The sequence below is a fragment of the Anarhichas minor genome, unplaced genomic scaffold (assembly GCF_050575085.1).
Source record: "Anarhichas minor isolate MPS153535 unplaced genomic scaffold, ASM5057508v1 ptg000026l, whole genome shotgun sequence".
Taxonomy (NCBI): domain Eukaryota; kingdom Metazoa; phylum Chordata; class Actinopteri; order Perciformes; family Anarhichadidae; genus Anarhichas; species Anarhichas minor.
The window spans coordinates 7,488,429-7,511,458 of record NW_027466472.1 but is presented as its reverse complement, the minus strand read 5'-3'; the positions used below and the strand labels follow the sequence as shown (position 1 = coordinate 7,511,458).

At 41.8% G+C, this 23,030-nt stretch overlaps 1 protein-coding gene across 1 annotated transcript in view; it reads right to left on the bottom strand.

Moving 5' to 3' along the window:
* Positions 1-23,030, bottom strand: part of dync2h1 (dynein cytoplasmic 2 heavy chain 1) — a 95,628-nt gene that overhangs the window by 14,018 nt on the left and 58,580 nt on the right. The window contains exons 80-89 of the mRNA XM_076100322.1: positions 22,794-22,925; positions 21,954-22,026; positions 15,903-16,063; positions 14,710-14,835; positions 11,282-11,392; positions 9,021-9,090; positions 8,441-8,526; positions 4,303-4,378; positions 3,838-4,064; positions 2,858-2,962 (exon numbers count right to left, since the gene is read on the bottom strand). Coding sequence (XP_075956437.1) covers positions 2,858-2,962; positions 3,838-4,064; positions 4,303-4,378; positions 8,441-8,526; positions 9,021-9,090; positions 11,282-11,392; positions 14,710-14,835; positions 15,903-16,063; positions 21,954-22,026; positions 22,794-22,925 — 1,167 coding nt within the window. The remainder of the gene's footprint in view (positions 1-2,857; positions 2,963-3,837; positions 4,065-4,302; positions 4,379-8,440; positions 8,527-9,020; positions 9,091-11,281; positions 11,393-14,709; positions 14,836-15,902; positions 16,064-21,953; positions 22,027-22,793; positions 22,926-23,030) is intronic.

The window sequence follows — 23,030 nt, the reverse complement described above, 5'->3', positions numbered from 1 at the left end:
ACACAAGCACGGATTCTATTATAGCCAAATATATAACGCTGCCATCACTGAACATAAGTGCATTCAGAGAGAGCTCATTTATTCGGACAATATGGGGCGAAAGATACACTTTTTTTTTTAAACCTAATGAGGACAACACATAAACGATACGATATACTGTAATTTTCCCTTGCTAGTCGATACTCAAAATACTCCCTTATCTTTTGCATTGCACATGAAAACAAACTATGCGCACATACATCATACATCTGTCTCGTCTTTCAACCCAATGCAATCCTCTATAAACCCTTCTGACCCATGTTGGGTCATTAACACTGAGCTTATGCATTTATCCGTTCAGTTGTGTGTGTGGTTAAGTGCCCAACCCACAGACAGTGAGAAGGGTCTTTAGGGAGAGGAGTGGGCATAAAGGAAGGAAGGAAGGAAGGAAAGAGAGAGAGAGACAGACAGACAGACAGAGAGCGAGAGAGAGAGAGAGAGAGAGAATGAACGTGACAGTGATAAATAACAGCAGGAGTGGAGGAGATAGGTGGAGACAGACAACTGGCCTTGTGTGTGGGTTACTGAGTACACCGACAGTGTGAATGGACTTAAATGCATTAACACACACACGGGGACTGTTAACACAAACTGTAATGGTTCTACAGGGTTTAAGTGTGTTTGAGGAGTATTACGCACAGAAAGACACGTGCAAACCCCAAAAACACAAAAAGCATCTCATTCTGTCAATTCTACCACTTCATTTGTTGTACGTGTGAGAGTGTTGCGTTGATTTAGATCAGAATATGCAGTGACCATCAACCTCTACACACACACACACACACATAAATAAATAAATGAATATTCAAGACAACATGAGCATAAATATTACAGACCATCTGCAACCACACATGTTATCATTGGAAACATTGTTTGCACATGAACTAGAGTGCAAACAGACAGAAAGCCAAAAACCAACCCTGAGCACGCGGACACGCGACACCGACCGAGTTACAGAGATGTTAAGTTCTGTGACTATAGAGCTTGTTGTGAGCTCAAAAGTTTTGTTTTAAAACGTTTTCATTTATTTTCCACATCAAACCGTAGACATTTTTGGTGACCCCGTCTGCATGCCAAGGGGATCCAAGGTTGAAAAACTCTGCTGTCACCTTTGTGCTCCAAAGTCATCTTCTTTTCCCTTTTTGAAGACTGTTGAACATTAAGCTATTTGTTAACGCTACATTATTGCTACAACGCAATGACCACACAATGGCAACATAACCTTGAGAACAATAAAAGCAGCTGTGATATTCACTGTGATGGATTACCCATCTTAACGTAGTTTCATGCCTCAGCAAAGTGAATTTGATTTCAGAGTGAAATAAATGGAGTCGGATGGCTGCCTGGTAAAGTCCTTTAACCTTGGATTGAAGTCTTGAACCTGAAATAAACTGCTTTCATGTCTCCACCATGGAGGCGGTTCCCCCCGACATGACTGGGGTTGTGGTTTTTTTTGAAGAGTAAATACACATAAATACACAATCAAATACATCGAGACAAATCCAGAGAAAACAAACAGAAATAACAGCAGTGTCATAGGATGCAACTGCACAGGTTTCACCTACAATCTGGCAGCTAGAGTAACCTCATGTTTGATTTGAGCACAACATTGGGATATAAATTGCCTTCCTGTACAAATAGTGCAGTGAAAGTGAAAAAGTGAGAAACTAAGGCTTCATTTTGACTCACCAACTGGAGCTTTGTTTTAAGCTGCAGGAGCTTGAAAACACCAATATCTGAACTGACCAGATCCACATGCTTTCAAAGTGAATACCTTCATTAAGACGGCTGGCTTTTTGTTGTCATGCTTTTGTGCAGTTAGCTGGCCTGCAACACTGTATGTTAAGAATAAACTGTAGTATTATAACGTAAGAAAATTGCAATAGGTTAAAACGTATAAAACATTCGATTTGATATAAACCATACTGAACAATTGAAATGTGCTCTAATTGGTCCTGACACCTCATTTTGCTGATCAGCACAGGACATCCCCCCCCCATACACACAGTGAATATGATGCAGACGGATAAATTAGGGAAAACGTGCAAATAGGGTGGGACAGTATAGGATTTTATCAAGAAGCGCAATAAAAAACAATAAATTGATCGATTGTGGTGAATTTACATTATCAGGATAATCGTTAATATCCTAAAAATAGCTGTCTAGCTCTCTATCGCGGTAGAGAAGAAGAAAAATAGAGCCTGATTTAAAAAACACAGGGATTACCACGTACAAAGAACACTCACTCTTATTGATTCATTTATTTTGTCCTTATTTATGCAGGGGGGAGTTATGATTTGTGATTATTTAACATTGGTTTTCTCAAAAAAGATGTCTCATCTGAGACACATTAAAATGATTCGTTTCTTAACAAAATGTAAGGTAACATGATTCCAGTATGTTTTAGTTCCATTTTAAGAGTTTTAAGCGTATTTTGATGATTATTGGAATAGTATTGTGATTATTGTCCCCACGCACAAATAAAGTAAGATGAATGATGAATGATTTTCTTTGCATTCAGTGTGAATGCACCTGCATGTCTGGAGTGGTTTTGACAGAATGGAAGGGTGGGAGTGTGTGTGTCTGTGTGTGTGTACTGGCACGCACTAATTAATGTGCTGCTGTGTGCTCCTGCTACAGTATATATTTGAATCTGCCTGTTAGTTTGTGTGAGTGTATGTGAATAAATGTGTGTGGCTGCCTTTGAGTTTGTATCACTGAGTATTAGAGGAAGAGATGGAGGTTGTGGTGGTCGTGGGTGTGTGTTTGTGGGAATAAGCAGGTGGCTGTGTGCGTGTGTGTGTGTGTGTGTGTGTACCTGGGAACTGATGATTCTCTGGGAGGATCTCTCTATGTTGGCAGGCAGACCAAAGAATGCAGGTCTGTCATCCTCTGGGAGGTTCTCTATTACGCTGCGGTAGTCCTGGGGAAACACACAGACACATCCTGTACAGGTCACACACAGAAATGTATCCACATGTCCATATAAAGAGAGTGACAGTATGAGCATGCTCCCTATTTTCATCATGGCTTTATAACACAAGACAACATTTTGCATTTCCGAGCAACACATGGTCATAAACTGAAAAAGTAAAAACTTGTAGCGTGCTTGTTAGATTGCTATGTGGGAGTATAGGATTGTGCTATCTTGCCCATCATTAGGTGTGTTGTTTGTATGGTTTGTTGCAGATTTTTTAATGATATCCATTTGGCACAAAAACTACTTTTAAATACTAAAATTGAACTCCCACTTATTCCTGACTGTCACATTGATTTAAACAGTTTAAAGTACTAGACTTCCATATTGATTTATTTTGCTTCCCAAATGGCCTCTCAATTGCTTCTCAAATGACATCTACTGAACAGTGTTGGGCATGTGTGCTCCCTTATTCTTTGTGTATACTAAGCTGCATTAACGGAATGCAAAGCAACAGGATAACAAATCAATTGAGTAAACTTGAGGCCAACATATTTGGATTTATTTGTAGTGGCATAACATGGACTTGTGAAACTTCAATACTGACCAAACCAAAAATACTAAATCTAGTCAGTGAAAAGCTTGGGTGCATTCATTTTGTACCCTTTCTTTGGATTGTTTTTGCTTCTCTGCCAGTGCACCTGGGACCAGCAGCTTAAGCTTAACAACATAGATGTGCTCCTTTGTTTTCTCTGGAGCAAGAATTCATTTCTTGAATATCTTTAGGAGCCACACATACAGCTTCTATGCCTGTAACTGCATTCAAATGTGTGCTTGCCAACTGTATGTGGTACACACACTGTGTCATCCTGACAACCTACCAGTATGGAGCAAGAGTTTGGGAGGCTAATCTGTGGTGGAAAGAAGTGCGTTCCACCTCTGCTCTTTCTCTGACCAGCTGAGTGAGAAGACGAGAGGAGACGAGCAGAGAAGAACTGCTCCAAGTAGGAGCGTAAGATGCGGAGGTCAGAGGGGTTGTCGATCCGTCCACCATAAATTGCGCTCTCCAACAGCCCATGGACAAACTCCCACTGCAAAGATTTACCATCTTGGAAGGTACCAAGACACACAGGCACAAAGAAAGCTATAAACGTGTAATGAGTGCACACAGAACAAAAGAACACTAACAATTCACTAATGTGCTCACAGACAGGGAGATACAATGAAGGGCTCACATGTGTACACACTGCAATATAAATGCAAATGCAAACCAGATGTGCTGCAGAGCAAATCAACAGAGCAGAGATCTCCACTGCATGGTGATGTTTTGTAGCCAGCCCTCCTACCTTCAAAAAGCCTGTCGATGATCTCGAAGCCAGCACGGAGGTCGGACATGGAAAACTCATAGAACTTAGTCCAACCCTGGATAAAGCACAGAGGAGGGGGAATAAGTACAAATATAATTACAATATATATATTTTACTCCCGGTACAATAGGGCGACTGTGGCTCAGTGTGGTGGAGCAGCGTTGTCCCGCAATCAGAGGATCGGCGGTTCGATCCCCGGTTCTGCTCGTCCATGTCGATAGCCCAAGTTGCTACGGTTCCTACGGTGTGTGAGTACTACCTGCTGTTGTATGAATGTTATTTAGAGTCCTGATGGGCAGGTGGCACCTTGCACGGTAGCCCCTGCCATCAGTGGTTGAATGATGTCATGCAGTGTTAAAGTGCTTTGAGTGCCCGGAAGACTAGAAATGCGCTTTACAAAAGCAGTCCATTTACCATTTACAATAGTGAGAACACATCAAGTACTAATGGATTACTTTCAGAATTTGTCAACTAAACAGTAACAGATGGCATTCAAAATCTCACATCACATGCAGTGTTTGAGGATTGATGTATCATCCCTCACACATCCCTTCTTAATATTTAAGCAAACGTGGGCAACTGCAGTTTTAATTACATGGCGGCTTCATTTTTCTACCCCTGAGATTGAATATACAAGCCCAAGAAAGTAAAGACAGCTGATTGCAAAGTAGTAGAGAGTGCGTTGTAAGTCGATATATATCTTTCAATATAATGTCATTTGTGGCTCTCATTTTCAGGATAACTATCCACTCTGTGTATTAGCGATACTTGAGAATGTAAAATCACTTTAACACATCCAAATACATCTACTTGCCTCTGTAATGATCAGCTCAAACTTGCCTGAATTGATACTTTTCAGAAACCCTGTATTTTGTAATACGGCCCCGATATAAACTGCCGTAGTAATATGATGAAGCAGTAGCGGCTGAATGACGGCTACTACTGCTAGACAACACATACTGTACACATGAACAAAAGAGCACACACACACAGTTCCACATCATTGACCATCACAGAAGAAAAAAAAAAAAAAATCACAGAAGTGTTAAAACATAGTTGAGTGTGAGGGCAGTCTCCGTTTGCGAGTGTGTCTTTGTTGCATGTCACTGCTATTCAATCAGCAGTTGTAATCTGCCCACTGATGCTGTAGGTGGATGAGGTGAGGGGTAGAGGAACCCGTGTAGGCATGTTTCAATGAATAAGTGGGTGTTATTTATTCAGTCATTTTGTGCTTGAGTGTGTATTCACAGATAGTGGGGCATGTTTCTACTTCATTTGATGAATGTGGTTATATATGTATGAGCGAGATTTCAGATTGTGCTCATGCATGTTTGAATTTCTTGTACCGTACGTAGTATTGGCTACGCATTCAGTGAAACGATTCAATGTATGGGTCTTATAATGGTGACTGTGTATGTGCATTGATTGTGTGTGTGTGTGTGTGTGTGTGTATATGCCTTCAATTACTTTGGTGAACATACAACTAGGTAGTTCACAATAAGTGCTCACAGACATAATTGGTAACTCTTCTCCTATGGCCATCAATCACACGCACACACACATGCATGCATGCATACATACACACACAGTAACAGTAAATGTTCTCTTGTATTAAGGCTGTCCATGACCTTACATGTGAAAACCTGTCTCCCTGCTTCCATCTCTGCTCTTTTCTCTTCCCTCCCTCTCTATGTCTATCCCTCTGTCTTGTCAAAATAAGTGGTTTCTGCACAGACATGTTAAAAGGATGAAAATGGGGGGGGGGGGGGGGGGGGGGAGAATACGTAAATGAGAGCGGGAGGGAGGACAGCAGATAAAGTGAGGGGTGAGAAAGCGAAGGTAGAGCGGACAAAAAGAGCTGTGACTGTTTCAGTAATTAGGCGTCCATGTTCTTGGATGAGGAACACAACATCAGCAGCTCAAATGAAATCACTCACCAGAGATTCAGTGATTGAGGGAGAAAAACAGAGAGACGGGGGGACAGTAGTCGGGGAGGGAGGCCAGGGAAAACTAAATGAGGAAAAACAAGTAAGCAGGGTAAAGTGAAATAATACAAGGAAAGAGGAGAGTAGAGACATATCCCCAAGAAACGTACAAGACGAAGGGATACTGCATGCTACTTATGTATGCTTACATTCTCCTATAGGGCAATCAATATCCCCCACCCCCCCCCCCCCCCCTCCCAAACCACTCCACAATGCGGGGGCTGGCTAAAGGAGAGTATTGGGACCAACCTTGGGGGGATAAGACAGACATAGAAAGAGGAGAAACAAGTGTGCAAACTTTGTGGCAGTTTAATTGCGAAAACACGTTCTCTGCCACAGTCCTCCCTAGTGTTTGGGTTTACCGGGACTGTGTTGATTGTGTGTTGGTTAGCAGACAACACACAATGCGGTAACTGCAGCGATGTTGTATCATTCGATTAGACGGGCCACTCTGAGGCATCGCTGCACTACACGCTGAGACAAATGGGTCCCAGTGCCTCTTGAGACTTCCACACATCCACATGCTGTAAACTGTAAAAGCAACCGTTTAATGTGACAACTGGGAACATGACACAGCAAACTGCGGCAAGTATCCAGTAATTACAAGTGCAAGCACATCTTATTTCGCCCGTGTTAAAATGTCTGGGTGTTTCATTAGTTTGGACTCGCACTCCTCAATCACAAGCAAACCAGCTAATAAGCAAAAGCCACGGACTCCAGAAGCTTTATTTACTGGACTTAATTTAACTTTACTGTGTTCCTTCCTGAGTTATTGTGCATAGCGATTGCAGGCTTATGCTCCAAACCAACTAGTGCGTACTGTACATGTGTCGTCTGACCGTGTTGGAAAGCCAAAGTGTTTACGGCTCTTCTGGACTGCCCCGGTCCAGGCAGGGAGAACATCCTGCTGTCATTGAGAGTGGCTAGCCATGATAATGGTGTAATTATGAAGATAGCAGCGCACACTTCACACGCAGTCTTTTATGGAATTCATTCATAGGGTTACACTCTGATGTACACATGAAAAGTGACAGAAATTATTTTGTAAAAAAAATAATAAGAGAGCATGAGACAGAAGTTCAAACAGAGCTTTACTCACAACAGCAATTACACCGTTTTTCAAATATTTTGATAAAAATTATACATTTCATTTTGTAAATCAGATTTGACTATTTACAAAACCTGTGGTCTTTTGGACACAAGGGTCCCAATAGTCTAATACTGTAAGTCTATTGTTTAGCATCATTTCCCTCAATGGTTTTGATTTGGTATCTATTTTGTGCCAATTCATCTCTGCCTCTGGTTTCAACAGAGAAAACAAGGAGTCTCGATAGGGAATGTGGTTCTTTACACGCTCTATCTTGTCATGGAGAGGTGGTTTATCCTCAGAGCTGTAGTTCAAATGAGGAAACACTGTGTTCAATCTCGAACATTTTGGAGTTGATTCTGGCACAGGTAAAACAGACCATTTGGATTTATTCTGCTGTGAGACTGTTAAAGCTGATATGTCAGTTTACAAAAAAAAACAGAGTAACTATTACCATAACGCAGTGGGTCAATTCAATCTTTTTCAGTTGTCTCCTTTTTAAAATCCCTCAACAGCGTGTGACTTCGCAGGACTTGTATTGCCCACACTTCCACTGTCCTGACTTGACTGTGCAAACCCTTTAGTCTAATTGCAGAGTGTGTGTGTTGACCAGCAGGGAACTATAAAGACTATTCACAGTTGCAGACACACACACACACACACACACACACACACACACACACACACACACACACACACACACACACACACACACACACACACACATTCATAGCCTCGCATACACAAACAAACACTATACTGTGGGCACAGCACAATAAGGACAAAGATAAGTGATCCCTGGGGTAAGTTTTTACCTTTTCCGTGGGCAGGAGTATTTAAGAAAAGGTGTCGGTTAGTTTGTTTGTTTATGCGATTGTCTTGGTTTTAAATTCAGGACTATTATAACATTTAAACATGTGTCATATTTTGACTATTTTAAATGTCATTGTAATGCTACAGTAATTTGAGTTTATTGTCCTGTGATGAAATTGTAGAAGTATGACCACTCAGGTCTACATTGGGGGTATTTGTGTAATTTTTTTACCTGTGGTATGTAGTTGCGCCTCTCTTGGCAGACAGCATGGAACCAAGCCAGACAGAACAGAGACTGGGCTCTGGCCAGGATGCCTCCTGGACACAAACAATCAACAGCATGTCATAACCAAAATAACTCTATAACTGATTATCAGTGTCTGTGTGTTATTAACCTTGAGGGCATTGTTATCTCTTATTATCCATCAAACGAAATACAACAGAAAGGACTGAGATGAGATTCAAGCGTGCTGTGTTCTGCTGTCGATGGCTTGTTGTTGATGATTGTTGTTGTTCATATTCTCTCCCTGAACCTGCAAGCTCGCTGGGATTCTCACAGTAGTCGCAGCCTGAGGTACTAATTATGCACTGATTGTTAACTATTCCTTTACTGTAATTTAGAACAAAGCACAAATTATTGAAGCTCAGTGTCAGCTCATTCGCTGCATTTGGTTGTTAGCTTAAATGTAGGATGTACAGACATCTCCACAAATTCACATGATAGCATTATTCAAGCATCGCTGCTTAGAATAAGGGAAAATTTGAGGCAACTGACATCAGAAAATGATTCAAGGAGAAAGAGAAGAGCCAACCTTTACTGATCTGCTCAGGAGTCCACGACTCGTATGTTCTCAGGAGATTTTTCTTCAACCCAGGAGGAGCCTGGAGATGGCAAAGGAAAGGGAGGTCAGATAGACAGAGGAGGAGAAAGGGTTTTATTAAGATTGACTGTCCAGGAACATTCACATGTTCATGCAAGTTCAGATAGCAAGGTCCAAACAAAGTGTCGTCATACAAGCACAGAAACATGGGATCCAGTTAATAAACAAGTTATAGTAACATGTGAGCTTGTATTATTGTGAGACTATTTGTCTGAATTGTAAGAACTGGGTAACAACTGATCCGACATGACCGAGAGTGTGATTGATCAAATATGTGTGGATGGATGGCTAGACCAAAAAGAAGCTGTGCAATCCATTCGTAATGTGTGTCATGTTGTTTCCTTTCATAGTCTGGTTAGTGTTCTAACCAGCAAAGAGTTGACATTTTACAAAAAACACTAGATTGGTCAGACAACATGGCGACACTGACCAAGCAAGGGCAGAGAATTGATATCATATTAAGAGGGCCGAAGACTCCTAAAGAAAACCTTCCTTTTAACTCATTTGTAGCCCAACATCAGTGTCTCTAGGAACTACGACAAGAGACTATGAATAAACATAGTGTTGGACACATGTATTGTCACCTATGTTCTTGTTATACTGTACTTAAGTTGGCGTATTCTCTACATGAATCAGCACAAACTGTATCTCTGAACAGCTCTCTGTACATTTGATTCCTCTGACAACACTATGCTCTGTTTAGAATTGAAACAATAAGCATACATTGACATCATTTCACACATTATCAGCTCTGCTGAACATTTGCTACTTCCATCTGGAGGTTTTGATAACAGTCGGTAACGCATATGTACTAAATTACTAAATTGTACCAAAATTGGCAAAATCGCTACATGTGTTACTAACGTTAGTAGATGAAGCGTGTGTGCAAGATGTCTACTTGTTTTACATTGTACTTCCACAGTCTGAATTTTACTTCAGCAACAGTTTCCCATGTGCATCACTGAAGCGTCATCTTACACTTTTATTCACCCTTAAAGAGAGTAGCATGTTAGCTCTACTTTTAGGCACCGGCAATTCAATTTCCCTTTTTGTCACTTTCTATTCTCACATGAAGCTACTGCATTCTGGTCCACGATTGCATATTTACTTTGTGAAGCTTCAACACTGAACTCCAGAGGGGAGTTGAGTGTGGGGTAAAGTCTTTGGAGTTGGGTGATGGAGCTAGTCACTGCGGTTAGCTTGTATTTTAGCCATTTTGAAAAGTGGGTTGTAGATAAGCGGGTCATGCATGCAGTGTCATATACTGTAAATTCACATGTAAAGTATATAATAACTTTCCTACAACTGGATTTACCTCACATGAATCAAATGAAAAGGCCATTGACCAATCCTGCAGATCAGCTCTGAAGCATCCAACAACAATCACACTGGCATCAACATCTATGTGCGTATGTCAGTTCTTATGTAGACTGTTTATCTTTGGTTTGACATATTAGCTCTGACACTCGTCCTGAACTAGTCCAGAAATAATATATTACAGTAACTTCTCTGGGGCATGTTTTCAGAATCTATGTTCATACATATAAAGTATGTCAATATGTTCTTCCATGACAGAGCGCGAGTGTGTCAGAGAGAGAAAAAAAAGGAAAGCAGACAGACAGAGCATGCAGCGTGCTTGGCTGCCTAAGCAGCTAACCCCTTGTGCACGAATCTCATCAGAAGCACACTGAGCACTTAAACACGCATGACTTACACATAAGCTGCAGGCTTCTCCTCCTTACAAATGCACTGTATATGTGGCTGCATTGCGTCGGAAGTCATTATATAGGCAGTGGCTCAGAGATAAAAGCGGGTCTTCTCTCAATAGCTCCCAGAAGGCTGTGCCTATACGCTGTTCGAGTGGCTGTGAATGCTTGATTAAGCCTTGATGGGCAGGTGGCACCTTGCATGCTATGGATGTATGAATGGGTGTGAAGGGGTGAATAACATGTAGTGTTAAAGTGGTCGAAGACTAGAAAGGCGCTAAATCCATATTTAGGATACACATTGCCATGACTTCACATGACATTTCAAACAAACATGGCCGCATTGTGGAGGGATTCACAGAGAACAGCTATGTGGGTGCATGTTCGTGTGTAAAGTTAAGTCAGATCGACGCCACCCAACGCTAAACTTCATCGTGAGCTACTGTACGTGTGAGGTGGTGAATGTGTGTGTGTGTGTCTGAGGACCTCGTAAGTGATCTTGAGGCTGGACTGCAGCAATATGGGAGGAAACCTGGGGTGAACTTCAGCCGTCAGCCACAGACGGAAGCCGGCTTTGGGACGCAGCACGTTTAACTCCTGCGGAGGAAGGACAGCACACACACATTAGAAACGTTGTACACATCGCCACAGGAGAGTAGCATGAGACCAGACTACTTGTGAGTAGTATCTGGCTGTAGATACAACTCTTAGCTGAGGGTTTTCTATCGCCTTACACACACAAATATACTGTATTTTGAAAGACAACATGTAAATAAATAAATAAATTCACAAATTGGAACCATTAGTGAAGACTTGAGCTTTTGATTGCACACATTGTCCAGACGCTGCATCATGCATCACTGCGTCATACATTTTCTGAGCTGATTATCTTGTTTAAAGTTGCTGGAGGGCTGGAGTCCATCCCAGTATATGAATAAAGTCCAAGCCAGCTGGATTGAATTCAAACACACGACCTTCTTGATGTGGGGTAAAAGTGCTAACGGCAAAGTTCACACAAGAGTAGATTAATAACTTTATACTGCACCTTCTCATATCCATAACTTTGGATTTTTTCTTCCCTTACAAAACCTTCATTCATATGTTTATCTTTGTAAAGATATGTGGATATATTCACTAAACCTGTGTTTATACAGTGTGGTCGAAAACATTCGGCGAAATCTCTCTCCTCCATCTCTGTCTCTTCATCTCAATTTCCAGCTTTCTTTTCCCTTACACTCCTTCCCTTCTCTTTCTAGCTTTCTCAAAGACTTGTGGTTAAAAATAGCATGCTGGCACCTCAGGGTCTTGTGTCATCTGATTGGGTACTCACACGACAGCATGCACACACACACACACAGACACACAGACACACACACACACACACACACACACATTGAATTGTAATCAATGTGTTTCTGCATCATTTGGAACCAAATTAGTTCCTTTGGAAGCACACATGGTCACAGAACACAGGAACTCTCTTGAAGAAAACTCCAAGCTGTCTCTCATTGAGCATGTAGATATGTGTTTGTATGTGTGTGTGTGTGCGTGCACGGATGTATCTGATGTGTTGTCAAACAGAATTCCAGTGGAGCAAATTATTGAGTGAAGATACAAGACAGACACATTGACAGAGACGGGTTGTGTAGACACAGAGATAGGACAGATAGTGAGAGAGAGAGAGCACACGGTTATTCTACTGTTTGCACATGTCAACCTTTTTTGTTAGAATATCTCCGTATTGTTCAGACATGCACAGCGTGTGAAAATCATCCCACTCAAACGCAGAGAAATACTCAAACTCAACAGGCTTTACCCTTAAAAAACGTTGCTCACGGAAAGTTCTTCACACGAGAGATGAGAATTAAAAAATACGGTAACTCCTGATATAATCCTACCACAATGATTTGATGAACGCTGTTAATTATATCACAATAGATGGGATTCTGAAGCAAACATATCTGTAATTGTTTGAATTTTAAGCCGACTGGCAGACAGAGACACATTTAGAGTCATGGATAGTCTGATGGAGGGGGTGATGTGAAAAATGAGAGACAGAAAACAGTGCAAGTGGAAGAATATGAGTAGACAGGGATGAGAGGACATCTGCACTGCCAACTTCAATTATGAACACTGACCGCTCTCCTTCGCTGTCTCTGCTCCCTCCCTCTTCTTTCTCTAACTGACCAACTGGTTCAGTGAAGAAGGATAGGACAGGAGAGACAGATGGCAAAAGTTGGAAAATGTTGAAACTACATTGAGAGATACAGTAATACTGAGCAGATGGACACAGCTACAGAAACAGAGGCAGATACTAAAACAAAGCCCTCTCTTGGTAGAATCTCCTCCTGCCGGCTGAGGCTCAGTCCATCTTTCCCTACTTCCCTCCTTCCACATCCACTGTGTCTTCTCTCTCTCTCTTTCCTATGCTCCCTGCCTCCCTCGTTCCCCTTGTTGAGTCGGTTTTTCATTTCAAGCTCGACTGCCGAGACGCCCAACTTCATCGGTGGCTGGGCAAAGAGCGAGACGATGAAACAATGAGAGAAAGAGGGACAGACAGAAAGAGAGTTAAACAATATGAGAGGGGAAAAAGAGGAATGTTAGGAAAAACTGATAGTAGAGGTGGAAAAAATACAAAATTACATACTAGTCAGAGAGAAAGGTAAGGTGAGTGGAACGGAGAGGGACAAAAGTAGAAGAGGAGAGCTTTAATAAGCTTTGGTTTAAGTCACATCGAGAGCACCGACAACTCTGGACTGGAAGTATCTCAAGCTAACCCTGGAGCACACACACGCACACACACACACACACACACACACACACAAAGGTGAGGGCACACACACGGACACAGGCCAATCACTGCCAACAACTGTGCCTCCAAGTGGGATGTGACCTGCTACAGTGACACAGCACTAAACAGAACCCCAGGAAAAGCACACAGACACAAATAAACACGGCGAAAGTGACACATGTTAACCCACTAACTGTAATGTGACACACAAGCACATATACACGATGATGAAAACCATAAAAGACTAGCAACAAGGGCACTATGGATGACACACACACACACACACACACACACAGACAGATGTGTGCCGTAAAGCAAGCACGATACAAACACACATATACAGAGACAACACACATGGAAACAACACAACCACAATAACAAACAACAGAGACTAATATGGGCCGACAGGTAGAAAGCAAATTGTGTATGTGCAGGCAAAGGACAGAAGGTAATTTTAGATATGGAAATCTGGGCAGCCACCAGAATGTGTCCTTGTGTTCCTGTGTGTGTGTGTGTGTGTGTGTGTGTGTGTAGCAGTGTTGTAATAGTGTTGATAAACACTGACAAGCAGGATGAAAAAAGGAATAACATACAACCCCTCCCCCTTCCACTGTCCTAACCTGACCCCAAACCCAAAACCTGATGATGTGAAAAAGTGTTTCTCTCATTTCACTGGACATGTTTCACTAATGTATTTTCAGGAAGTCTTATAATGGATTTATCATATTAGTCTTTGACTTATTGTAGTCCCCTTGCTGGATCATTGCATCATGTATTTGAAGCGCATGGTAAACATAGTTTGTTTATCTCTGGCGACTTTCCCCAACCACGGCCCCTGATCCACACCTGGCTTTGAACAAATGGGGCTGCAGTTTAAAATCATTTTACAGTAAATGATGACACAATGCATCTTACTGTAATGCAATCCTTCTGTCCAAACATACAAAATCTCAGATAGCAGAATATTATACACATCCCCTCTCAGCCGAAAAACACAAACTGCAGAAAAAAAATAAAAATATCACACACACGCACACACGCACACACACACACACACACACACACACAGATAGATGTTAACACATGTCCGTAAGGCCTTACCACACACACACAGAGTACCTACTTTTTCCAGGAGCGGTAGCCATGTAGTGACAAGGTGAAGGTTTTTCAGGCAAAGCCAGTCTCCATTGTGGGAACATTCTCTGAGTGTAGCTAAGGCCACATCCGCCTGTCCCTGACCCATGGAGATCTAGACACACAGAGTGGGGGAGGTAGGTGGAGAGAGGCAGTGGGGTGAAACATTTATTCTTCAATGTAATTTCTCAGCAGTAAGTGGACAGATAATCTGATTTCATATTTGAATTCATCTTTCTCCTCAGCAGGAGAAACATTGAAATACTATAAGAGGGATTCCCAATCGGATTTTCATCAATGGAGTTCCAACATAGAGGCTAGTAACTCGTAGCTAATGGGATTTATATGTATATGTAACTGATTTTACTTAGAATAATGTTATATGCAGCAGCAATAAGCAGTGGAAATAGCGTGTGTGGCTGTAGTGCCCCATATACAGTATGGGTTCGCTTGTACACACAGTTGGTTGTAGTTACAGTGGAAATGGTAAAAATATGTATTTTCTGTTAACTGTCTGAATATTCTTGGATAAAACACATCATTTTGAGCCTTAAGAGTGTAAGCTGATTGTGGGAAGAGTCGCCTACTTAAAAAGAAAAACATATTTCAACATAGAGACCAAAATATAATATATTATATAAGTTGTAAATAACATTTATTAAATTTGCACTCTCTTTTCAAAGTCACTTAAAAATACAACTCAAACTGTAATGAAGGAACATGTCACGCTAAGCATATGACTCATGGATGTGTTTTTTTTTAAGACAGTGGGGGGGGGGGGGGTGTTATATGGCATAGTGGCTCCTGTGTATAACGCTTGGACTTCACAGACACTACTCGTTAGTCAAATAAATACATTTCTTTGTGGGTTTTGATCTCTTCAGTGGATTCCTTGATCATCATGACACCAGCATTGTTCTTGAATAGCTGTATTAACCACAAGGGGCAGTTTTCTCAGGCGTCCTGCTGTCTTGAAATATATTACAATGGATGAACTCCACTGGCAGAACATTAGCAAGAGCTACGCCTCAAACCTGTGTTTGAATACGACATTCAACAAGCTGTACGACTCTCATTTTTAGAATTCAGATTTACAATCTGATCTTGGTATTCTGTTGAAAACATTTCATAGCATTTGTTAAATTGTTATTACTTTTCCCATTTCATCTTGTTAGTCTTTACCTCATAAAAGTTGTCCCTGCCCACAGTTTCTGCTGCTAGCTCTGCAAGCTCCTGGGACGGGTCAGCCCCTGGAGAGATGATGATCAACACCGGCTCCAATTCCAGTGTCTCAGCGTAGAGACGGCGCAGGTTCAGAGGAGGGGGAGAAAGCTCCTTCATACCTGCAGAGAAGAGTAGAGGGAGACTGAAAACGAATGAATGGGTGAGAATGACAGATCTGTGAGAGAGCGTTTCGACGTTGCATTTAACGTTGATATGTTACTCGAACTCAAAGTGACCGGATATACTGCACTGAGACGGTGCACCGGGAGGGACAGAGAATACGGGAAAAAAAAAGAGCAGGAAACAAGAAGTGGCGGTAAATGACAGCATGTAGCAGCGAAGGGGCATTAAGTGAGGGTAGGCTGCAAAGACGGAGACACAAGCGTGGCAGATAAAGGAAGCAGAATGACAGAGAGACAGAGGGAGGGCATGAACGGGGAGGGGTAGACAGTGCCTAAAGGGGAATGATGGGGAAGGGAGGTTGGGCGGAAAGGGAAAAAAAAGTAAAAGAAGAGGTAGAGAGCAGAAGGCAGGCGTTGATGAAGAAAGAGTGAGAGGGCACAAGAGGAAGAGACAGAGGGATAGAGAGATTAGGCGCGTGATGTGTTGTGCATACTGAGTGCTAGGTATGCAGCAGTATTCACCACACATAGCAGAACAATACCTAGTCAGCCCCCTGGCGTCGAGAAGCCAGGCTCTCTGTGTATGCGCCTGAGTGCATGTGTATGTCTGCATGTGTGTGTGTGTGTGTGTGTGTGTGTGTTTCCTCACTGAGCATTAGGCTCTAATCCTGCTGTAATGTAATGAATGATATACCAGATATGGGTTAATAGTGACACACAAGCAGCGATACAGGCTCACACAGTGTGAGTGGCTTTGTTGGAAATTCCACTGTGATGTTATTCGCACATGTATCAGCAGATATCTTTCAGACAAACGCGCACGCGCACACACAAACACACACGCACACACACACGCACTGTGCTTTTTTCGTTGAGACGAAAATTCTTTTGGTGTCTGCTGCCAAATGAAATCTGCTGCACCAGAGGTACACGTATACGTGTGCGTGCACGAGGTCTTGGTTGAGAACATCTCGGAGCGACCTTTTGCTGCGTCACCATGGTAACACTAAGAAAAACAGTCTTCTGACCACATGGCTGGAGCTGTCCGACTACAAAAAAAGGTTGCATTTCCAGAACACGCGCGGGCGTGCACGAATACATACACGTCTACCTTTGACATGGGCAGGTAATCAGTATTCCTGCTGCAGACCAGCATCCTCTGCAAAGTTCACCTTGGCTTTTATGACCCACAATCAGGGCAGAGAGGAGCCTACGAAAAGAGGATGCTGTATAGGCTCCCTATGGTTGAATGCTGATTAGTGGAGGAAGCGCTGAATGGCTAAGAATGAATGAGCACTTGACATTACAGAAAGTGACCGGACACGTCTGCATATTGATTGTTAAAACGAAAAAAGATCGTCTTCTTAGCTGGTTGATTGATATGAAAAATAACTGGAAAGATACATAGAGATGCTTTTTATGTGTATGTGAAAGAGGGTTTGTATTTTTGAAAAGTAGAGAGAGCTTGCCAGTGAGCGAGTGTGTGTGTGTGTGTGTGTGTGTGTGTGTGTGTTCACCCAGGCATGCCTGTGTGCGTGAGCAGTGCCCAGGCCTGGACTGGAGGGATTGAGTCAGATTAGCTGTAAAAGGATTACAGACCATGCCTCATTAGCATACTGATTTGCTGCCAAAAACACATACACATACACACAAAATCTTCTTCTCTCTTGTTCTTTTTGTATCTGTATGTCTCTCTCTCTCTCGTTCTCTCGTTCCCTCATTCAGACACACACTCTCCCCCACGTCATGCACATTCACACATTGCACCTTCAATCAATGGGTTCACTTGGCGTTCAAGGCGTGCGAGCGCTATCTCTTTATCGAGACAGTGTAAGTGACGGTTTTATCTGTGTGATGTATTAGAACTGCCCACAGACCAATGAGAAGAGACAAGAAAGTGATATTGGACAAAAGCTCTCATGGCCTCGTTGGTGCAGTAGGCAGCTTGTCAGTCTCGTGATCTTAAAGTTGTGAGTTTGAGTCTATGGAGAAAGTTACTGCACAGTCAATGTGGTGCAAATATAACACTCACCTTCGAAGATGGACACCCACAAACACTGATATACAGATAGGCACCCACAGAGGCTGGAGTGCGCCCCTCAATGAGACAGGGTTATTTTTAGAACTATGGAGCAGCTGCACAACAGCTGACACTTCTGTTTCAGTCAATAGAGCTTTTTGCTATCAGTAGGAAGCAAGGCAGTCGGAGTATTCTGGCTCATCAAAGTGCTCTCTCTCTCTCTCTCCGTCTGTATCTTCCATCCTTTTTATCACCACTTCTTTTCTGCTGGGGCTCCTTTGAATGTCATGTTGAAACCACTTGTGGTACAATGTTAGAGTGGATTTAGTTTAGATAAAACAAGTTAAGGTGTAGTTGTCTTTTGTCGTGGCTGTAGCGCTGGGTCACGACGCAAAGCATCTAGGGTTGCTTATAGCCTTTGTGTGATTATTTCAGTTTGGCAGATACACTGTTGCAATTGAGTATACAGACTGGATTGTTATTAATTTAGGCTTTTCCCACGATTTAAAGGTCTTTCATGGCCTCCCTGCCACCCCGTAAGTCGAGCTCATTCTTGGTTGTGACAGCCAATCACCTTTCCGTCTGTTACCACAAATCTACCAAGACTTGTCCGCTGCGGCCAATCAGCGCTCGTATCGGATGACAAACGGCCGAACTGTAATTGTCTTCTTACCGGCATTGTGAAAGGAAGTCAATCCTTTATAGCTACTGTCAATACAAATGATTTGAGATTTATCGATATTTGAATGAATGATAAGCTATTTACTAACGACGAGCTAACGTCTCTAGCTAACATCTCTAGCTAACGTTACCTTTCCTATCACTGTACAGCATTACATTACAGCCTGCTTTCTAATAGCGATTTTGAGACTTCCTAAGTGCAGCCTAACGTTACTAATGTCAAGTAAATTTAACGGTAACACATCTGACAAACTAACCTGCCTGTTGATGACTAACGTTAAGGGAATGTCACCTGCATTCTGTCATTAGGCTGCAGGACTGTCAGTCAGTTACTGGCTATATTAGCTTTTGCACAGTTTGTATTTGTGTATATATTTATCTTCCATTTGTATTTTATATTTTCCACAGTAATCTATATCCTAGTGAGAGCCATGACCATATTCTTGGAAAGAAGTCAAACGTGGGCGTTTGGCTCTGCCAGGTTTGTCCCTTGTCACCCATTCTGTTTGTCATTTTAATAGGAAGGATCAGGAGGTGCAGCTGGAGGGAGGAGACCGTCCCGTTTGAGGACCTCAGAATTGTTTCTCTGCTCTTTGCAGATGATGCAATTATTTTGGCTTTATCAGACCATTAGCTTCAGCATGCACTGGAGCGTTTTGCAGTCGAGTGTGAAGCGGTCGAGATGTCAACAACTCCAAGTGTGAGGCCAGTCATGGTCTTCTGCCGGAAAATGGTGGATTGCTCCCTCCAAGATGGGAGTGAGTTGCTTCCACAAATGAAGGAGATCTTACTCAAGAGTGAGGACAAAATAGAGCCTGAGATCAACAGGCGTATTTGGTGCAACGTCAGCAATAATTCAGGCGATGTATCGGACCATTGTGGTGGAGAGGGATATGAGCAGCAAGGAGAAGCTTTCCATCAACCAGTCAATCTAAGTTCCAACACTCGACTACGTTCATGACATTCAGGTAGTGACCGAAAGAAATAGACTCAATTTGTTTTCTCCATAGGGTGACTGGGCTCATTCTTATAGATAGACTCTGATTATAGTCTCTGTGTGAGTAATTCGGTGTGCAGATACACTGTTACAATTGAGTATCCAGACTGGAGTTTTTTTCCAGGACTGCGTGAGTTGCCGTGGCCTTGTTGGTGCAGTAGACAGCGTGTCAGTGTCATAATCTGAAGGATGTGGGAAAAGCTTATTTGGTTGTAGCCTACAAAAAAGACTCAATATCACTGGGCCACTGTTACATGATGACATCATACATTCATACAGTTTTATTTTACTATCAAAAGCAATTGGGAGAGCAAAATGTAAATTCTATTTTGCGGTGTGTTTTCTCATTTAAACAAGTGATGTTTGGCCTTGAGTTATTGTTTATTCCTAATATATATCCTAATATTCATATGACAAAGATGCTGACATCCAAAGCACATCATTTCCCCAAGGTTAACACACCCAGTAAGGCTTTTTAAAATGCATGTGTGTGTTTGGTAGAGTGTATGACTGACAAAAGCAGGTGCAGGACCAGAGAATAACAGAGATAGTGTGTTCTTGTCTTCAAATTACAAAATTGTGTCAACTTAAACTGAAACCTTCATTTATATTATAAATGTTGTGTTATGTAAGCTGTTACAAAGGTCAATATTAACCATTTTAATAGTGTGACCAATTCATATTTCCAATGAGATGTTCAGGGAGGCCTAACATTTGGACAACCCAGAATTTGCAGAGTCAGCTGGGGTCTTGTGTTGAATATGTTTTGCACACGATTTTATTTTGTAAATTTCCAAATATGATGTTCTTTATATTTTTGAACTTGCAAGCTTAATTGTCTGGAAAATTACTTTTGGCATTAGTGAATAACTGGATTGTAAGCAGCTCAAAAGCTGCTAAACACACACACACACACACACACACACACACACACGCACACGCACACACGCTGACATTGATGGGCAGATGAATGTACATGCTCTTGTTCAGACAACAAAACAATACTATATAGCTAATAAAAGCTGAACCTATAAACCTAAAACCATCAGAAGTCAATTAGTGTGTTTTGTCACACAGCACGTGCAACTAAAAATGAGTTTCATACACATACATTAACACCTGCATATCACTTTCACCTGACAGCAATTAGCAGCGTCCCAGATAGTGCAGTCAGAAGCAGGCACACAATACGCCATTAGGATTATCTGGACTGAATGAATGGGTCCATTAGGTACAATAAACTAACTCTCTAGCAACATTATTACTGTGTGTACGTGTGTTTGTGTGTGTGTGTGTGTGTGTATGTGTATGGATGTTCGTGTCAGTGTTGGAGAGAGACAATGAGAAAAGAGAACAGACAGAGAGAAGTATGTGAATGTGTTTGTTTTTGTAGCATTTACTCAAGGTAAGTGACAACTCACAGTGTTGAAAAACACATGAAGAGAAGAGATGGAGAGGACTATCGGGGGGGAAAAACAAAAATGACACCATTGTCATGAAGTGGACAAGTACGGCGAGATCCAACATAAAAGCTCTGTTTGGGAAGATTTAGCTTGAGTGGAGTGTGAAGGCAGAAGGTGCTTTTCTCTATATAGCTGAATGAGAGCAGAAGTAAAGTCGTTTATCAAAAGCAGTAAATGAGGATCTAGTCGTGATGATTACAGCTCATTATTCAGAGTAATCACACTCAAATTCAGAAGGGCAAATATTTACCTAACCTTTATCAGAACCAAACAAGGCATGTTGTTCACATTTTTCAGCAGCTCATCAAACGTAACTTGCTTTGTACAGAGCAGAGCATCAGTTTGTGTGTTGGTTGGTTTCCTTCAACAACTGCAATACACTTTAAAAGGTGTGCATAAGAATAGAATGTGTGTAGTTCATTCACGTGATACTCATATATAGGGTCTAGGCCTGACCAAGTGAGAGCAAATAAGGAAGGAAGAGAAACCTTGTAAAATATCAATAAAGACGAGACCCATTTCCAGAGCAGTTAGGTGTCTAGTGGGCAGCGTGATTATGACGTGAATGTCATGTATTTGTTGTGGCTGTTCAGTGGGAAATTGTGATTAATAAATAATTTGTTTTATGCGTATTCTGTTCCATGTCAGTAGAACGGTCCCGAGCTTAAGTCCAGCCAACTTAGGCAACATTGATCAAAATAATAATAAAAATATGAAAACACTCACCCAGGGCCTGGGTGGCAAATGCTGCCATGGCACTCTGTAGTCGGTCGGGTCTGACTGCCTGAACCAATAACAGCTGGGAAGGGCGGGGGGGGGGGGGGGGGGGGGGGCAGAGGAGAGCAAAGACAAAAACAGGAAGAAAAAAACAACAGCCATTCATTAAAACCTTATAGACAGAAAGTCAATTCCACTTATGTCAAACTAAAATGTTATATATCCAAAAGATGAATAATTACATCATTTTGGATACATAGCCAACATCCAGGATTCTAGATGTTGATTTTTTGGATACACAAAAACACAAAGTAAAAGATGAGTCAAGTGTGTAAACTCGACTTTAGTGATTTAAACTGGGACACATATGGAACGTTTGTGTTTACATCTGTGAAATGGTCTGAAGGTGAATTTACATTAAATGAGTTGCAAATGCACAATGTGTTGAAGAGTTATGCAAGTTTATGGAATATAGGATACACATACAGGAATTTGGCAAATTCGGCATATAAATGAACAAAATTTTAACTAAGGTGGAGTGTTAATCAAAAACAGTTTTGCAACAATATAAAAAAGCAGACAATCTGTTTAGGCAGTAATTGGTGTGCATATACCGTAGTCTCATTAAATGTGGCGCTATCTGCACTAAAGCATTATCAGCTCTTCCCTGACCCATCGACTAATTACTAATTACAACAGATTTTGCTGAAATCGGCTGAGAAACAATCAAATAAACTGAGGCAAAAACACAACTGTGTGTGTGTAGACTTTTGACACACTGTAAATGATGATACCGTGTTCCATTTGGCTGATGAAATGAGTGGGTTTTTTTTTTGATTGAAAGCTGACCTGCTGGAAGGGAGAAATCTTCTTGGCAATTGAGGATGGGATTTCCTGTTCACACTGCGAGCTCTGCGAGAAGGACAGCCAAAGGTCTGAGTCACTCAAACACAGGGATTGGTAGAGGGCTGGGAATGTAGTCTGTGAAAGAGAGATGGCAAAAGTTAAAAGGATGAAAGACTGGTCGGGAAATAATGCGAGATAAATATCCAATCTTAAGCTCAGTAAGGACTTTAAGGCTTCACT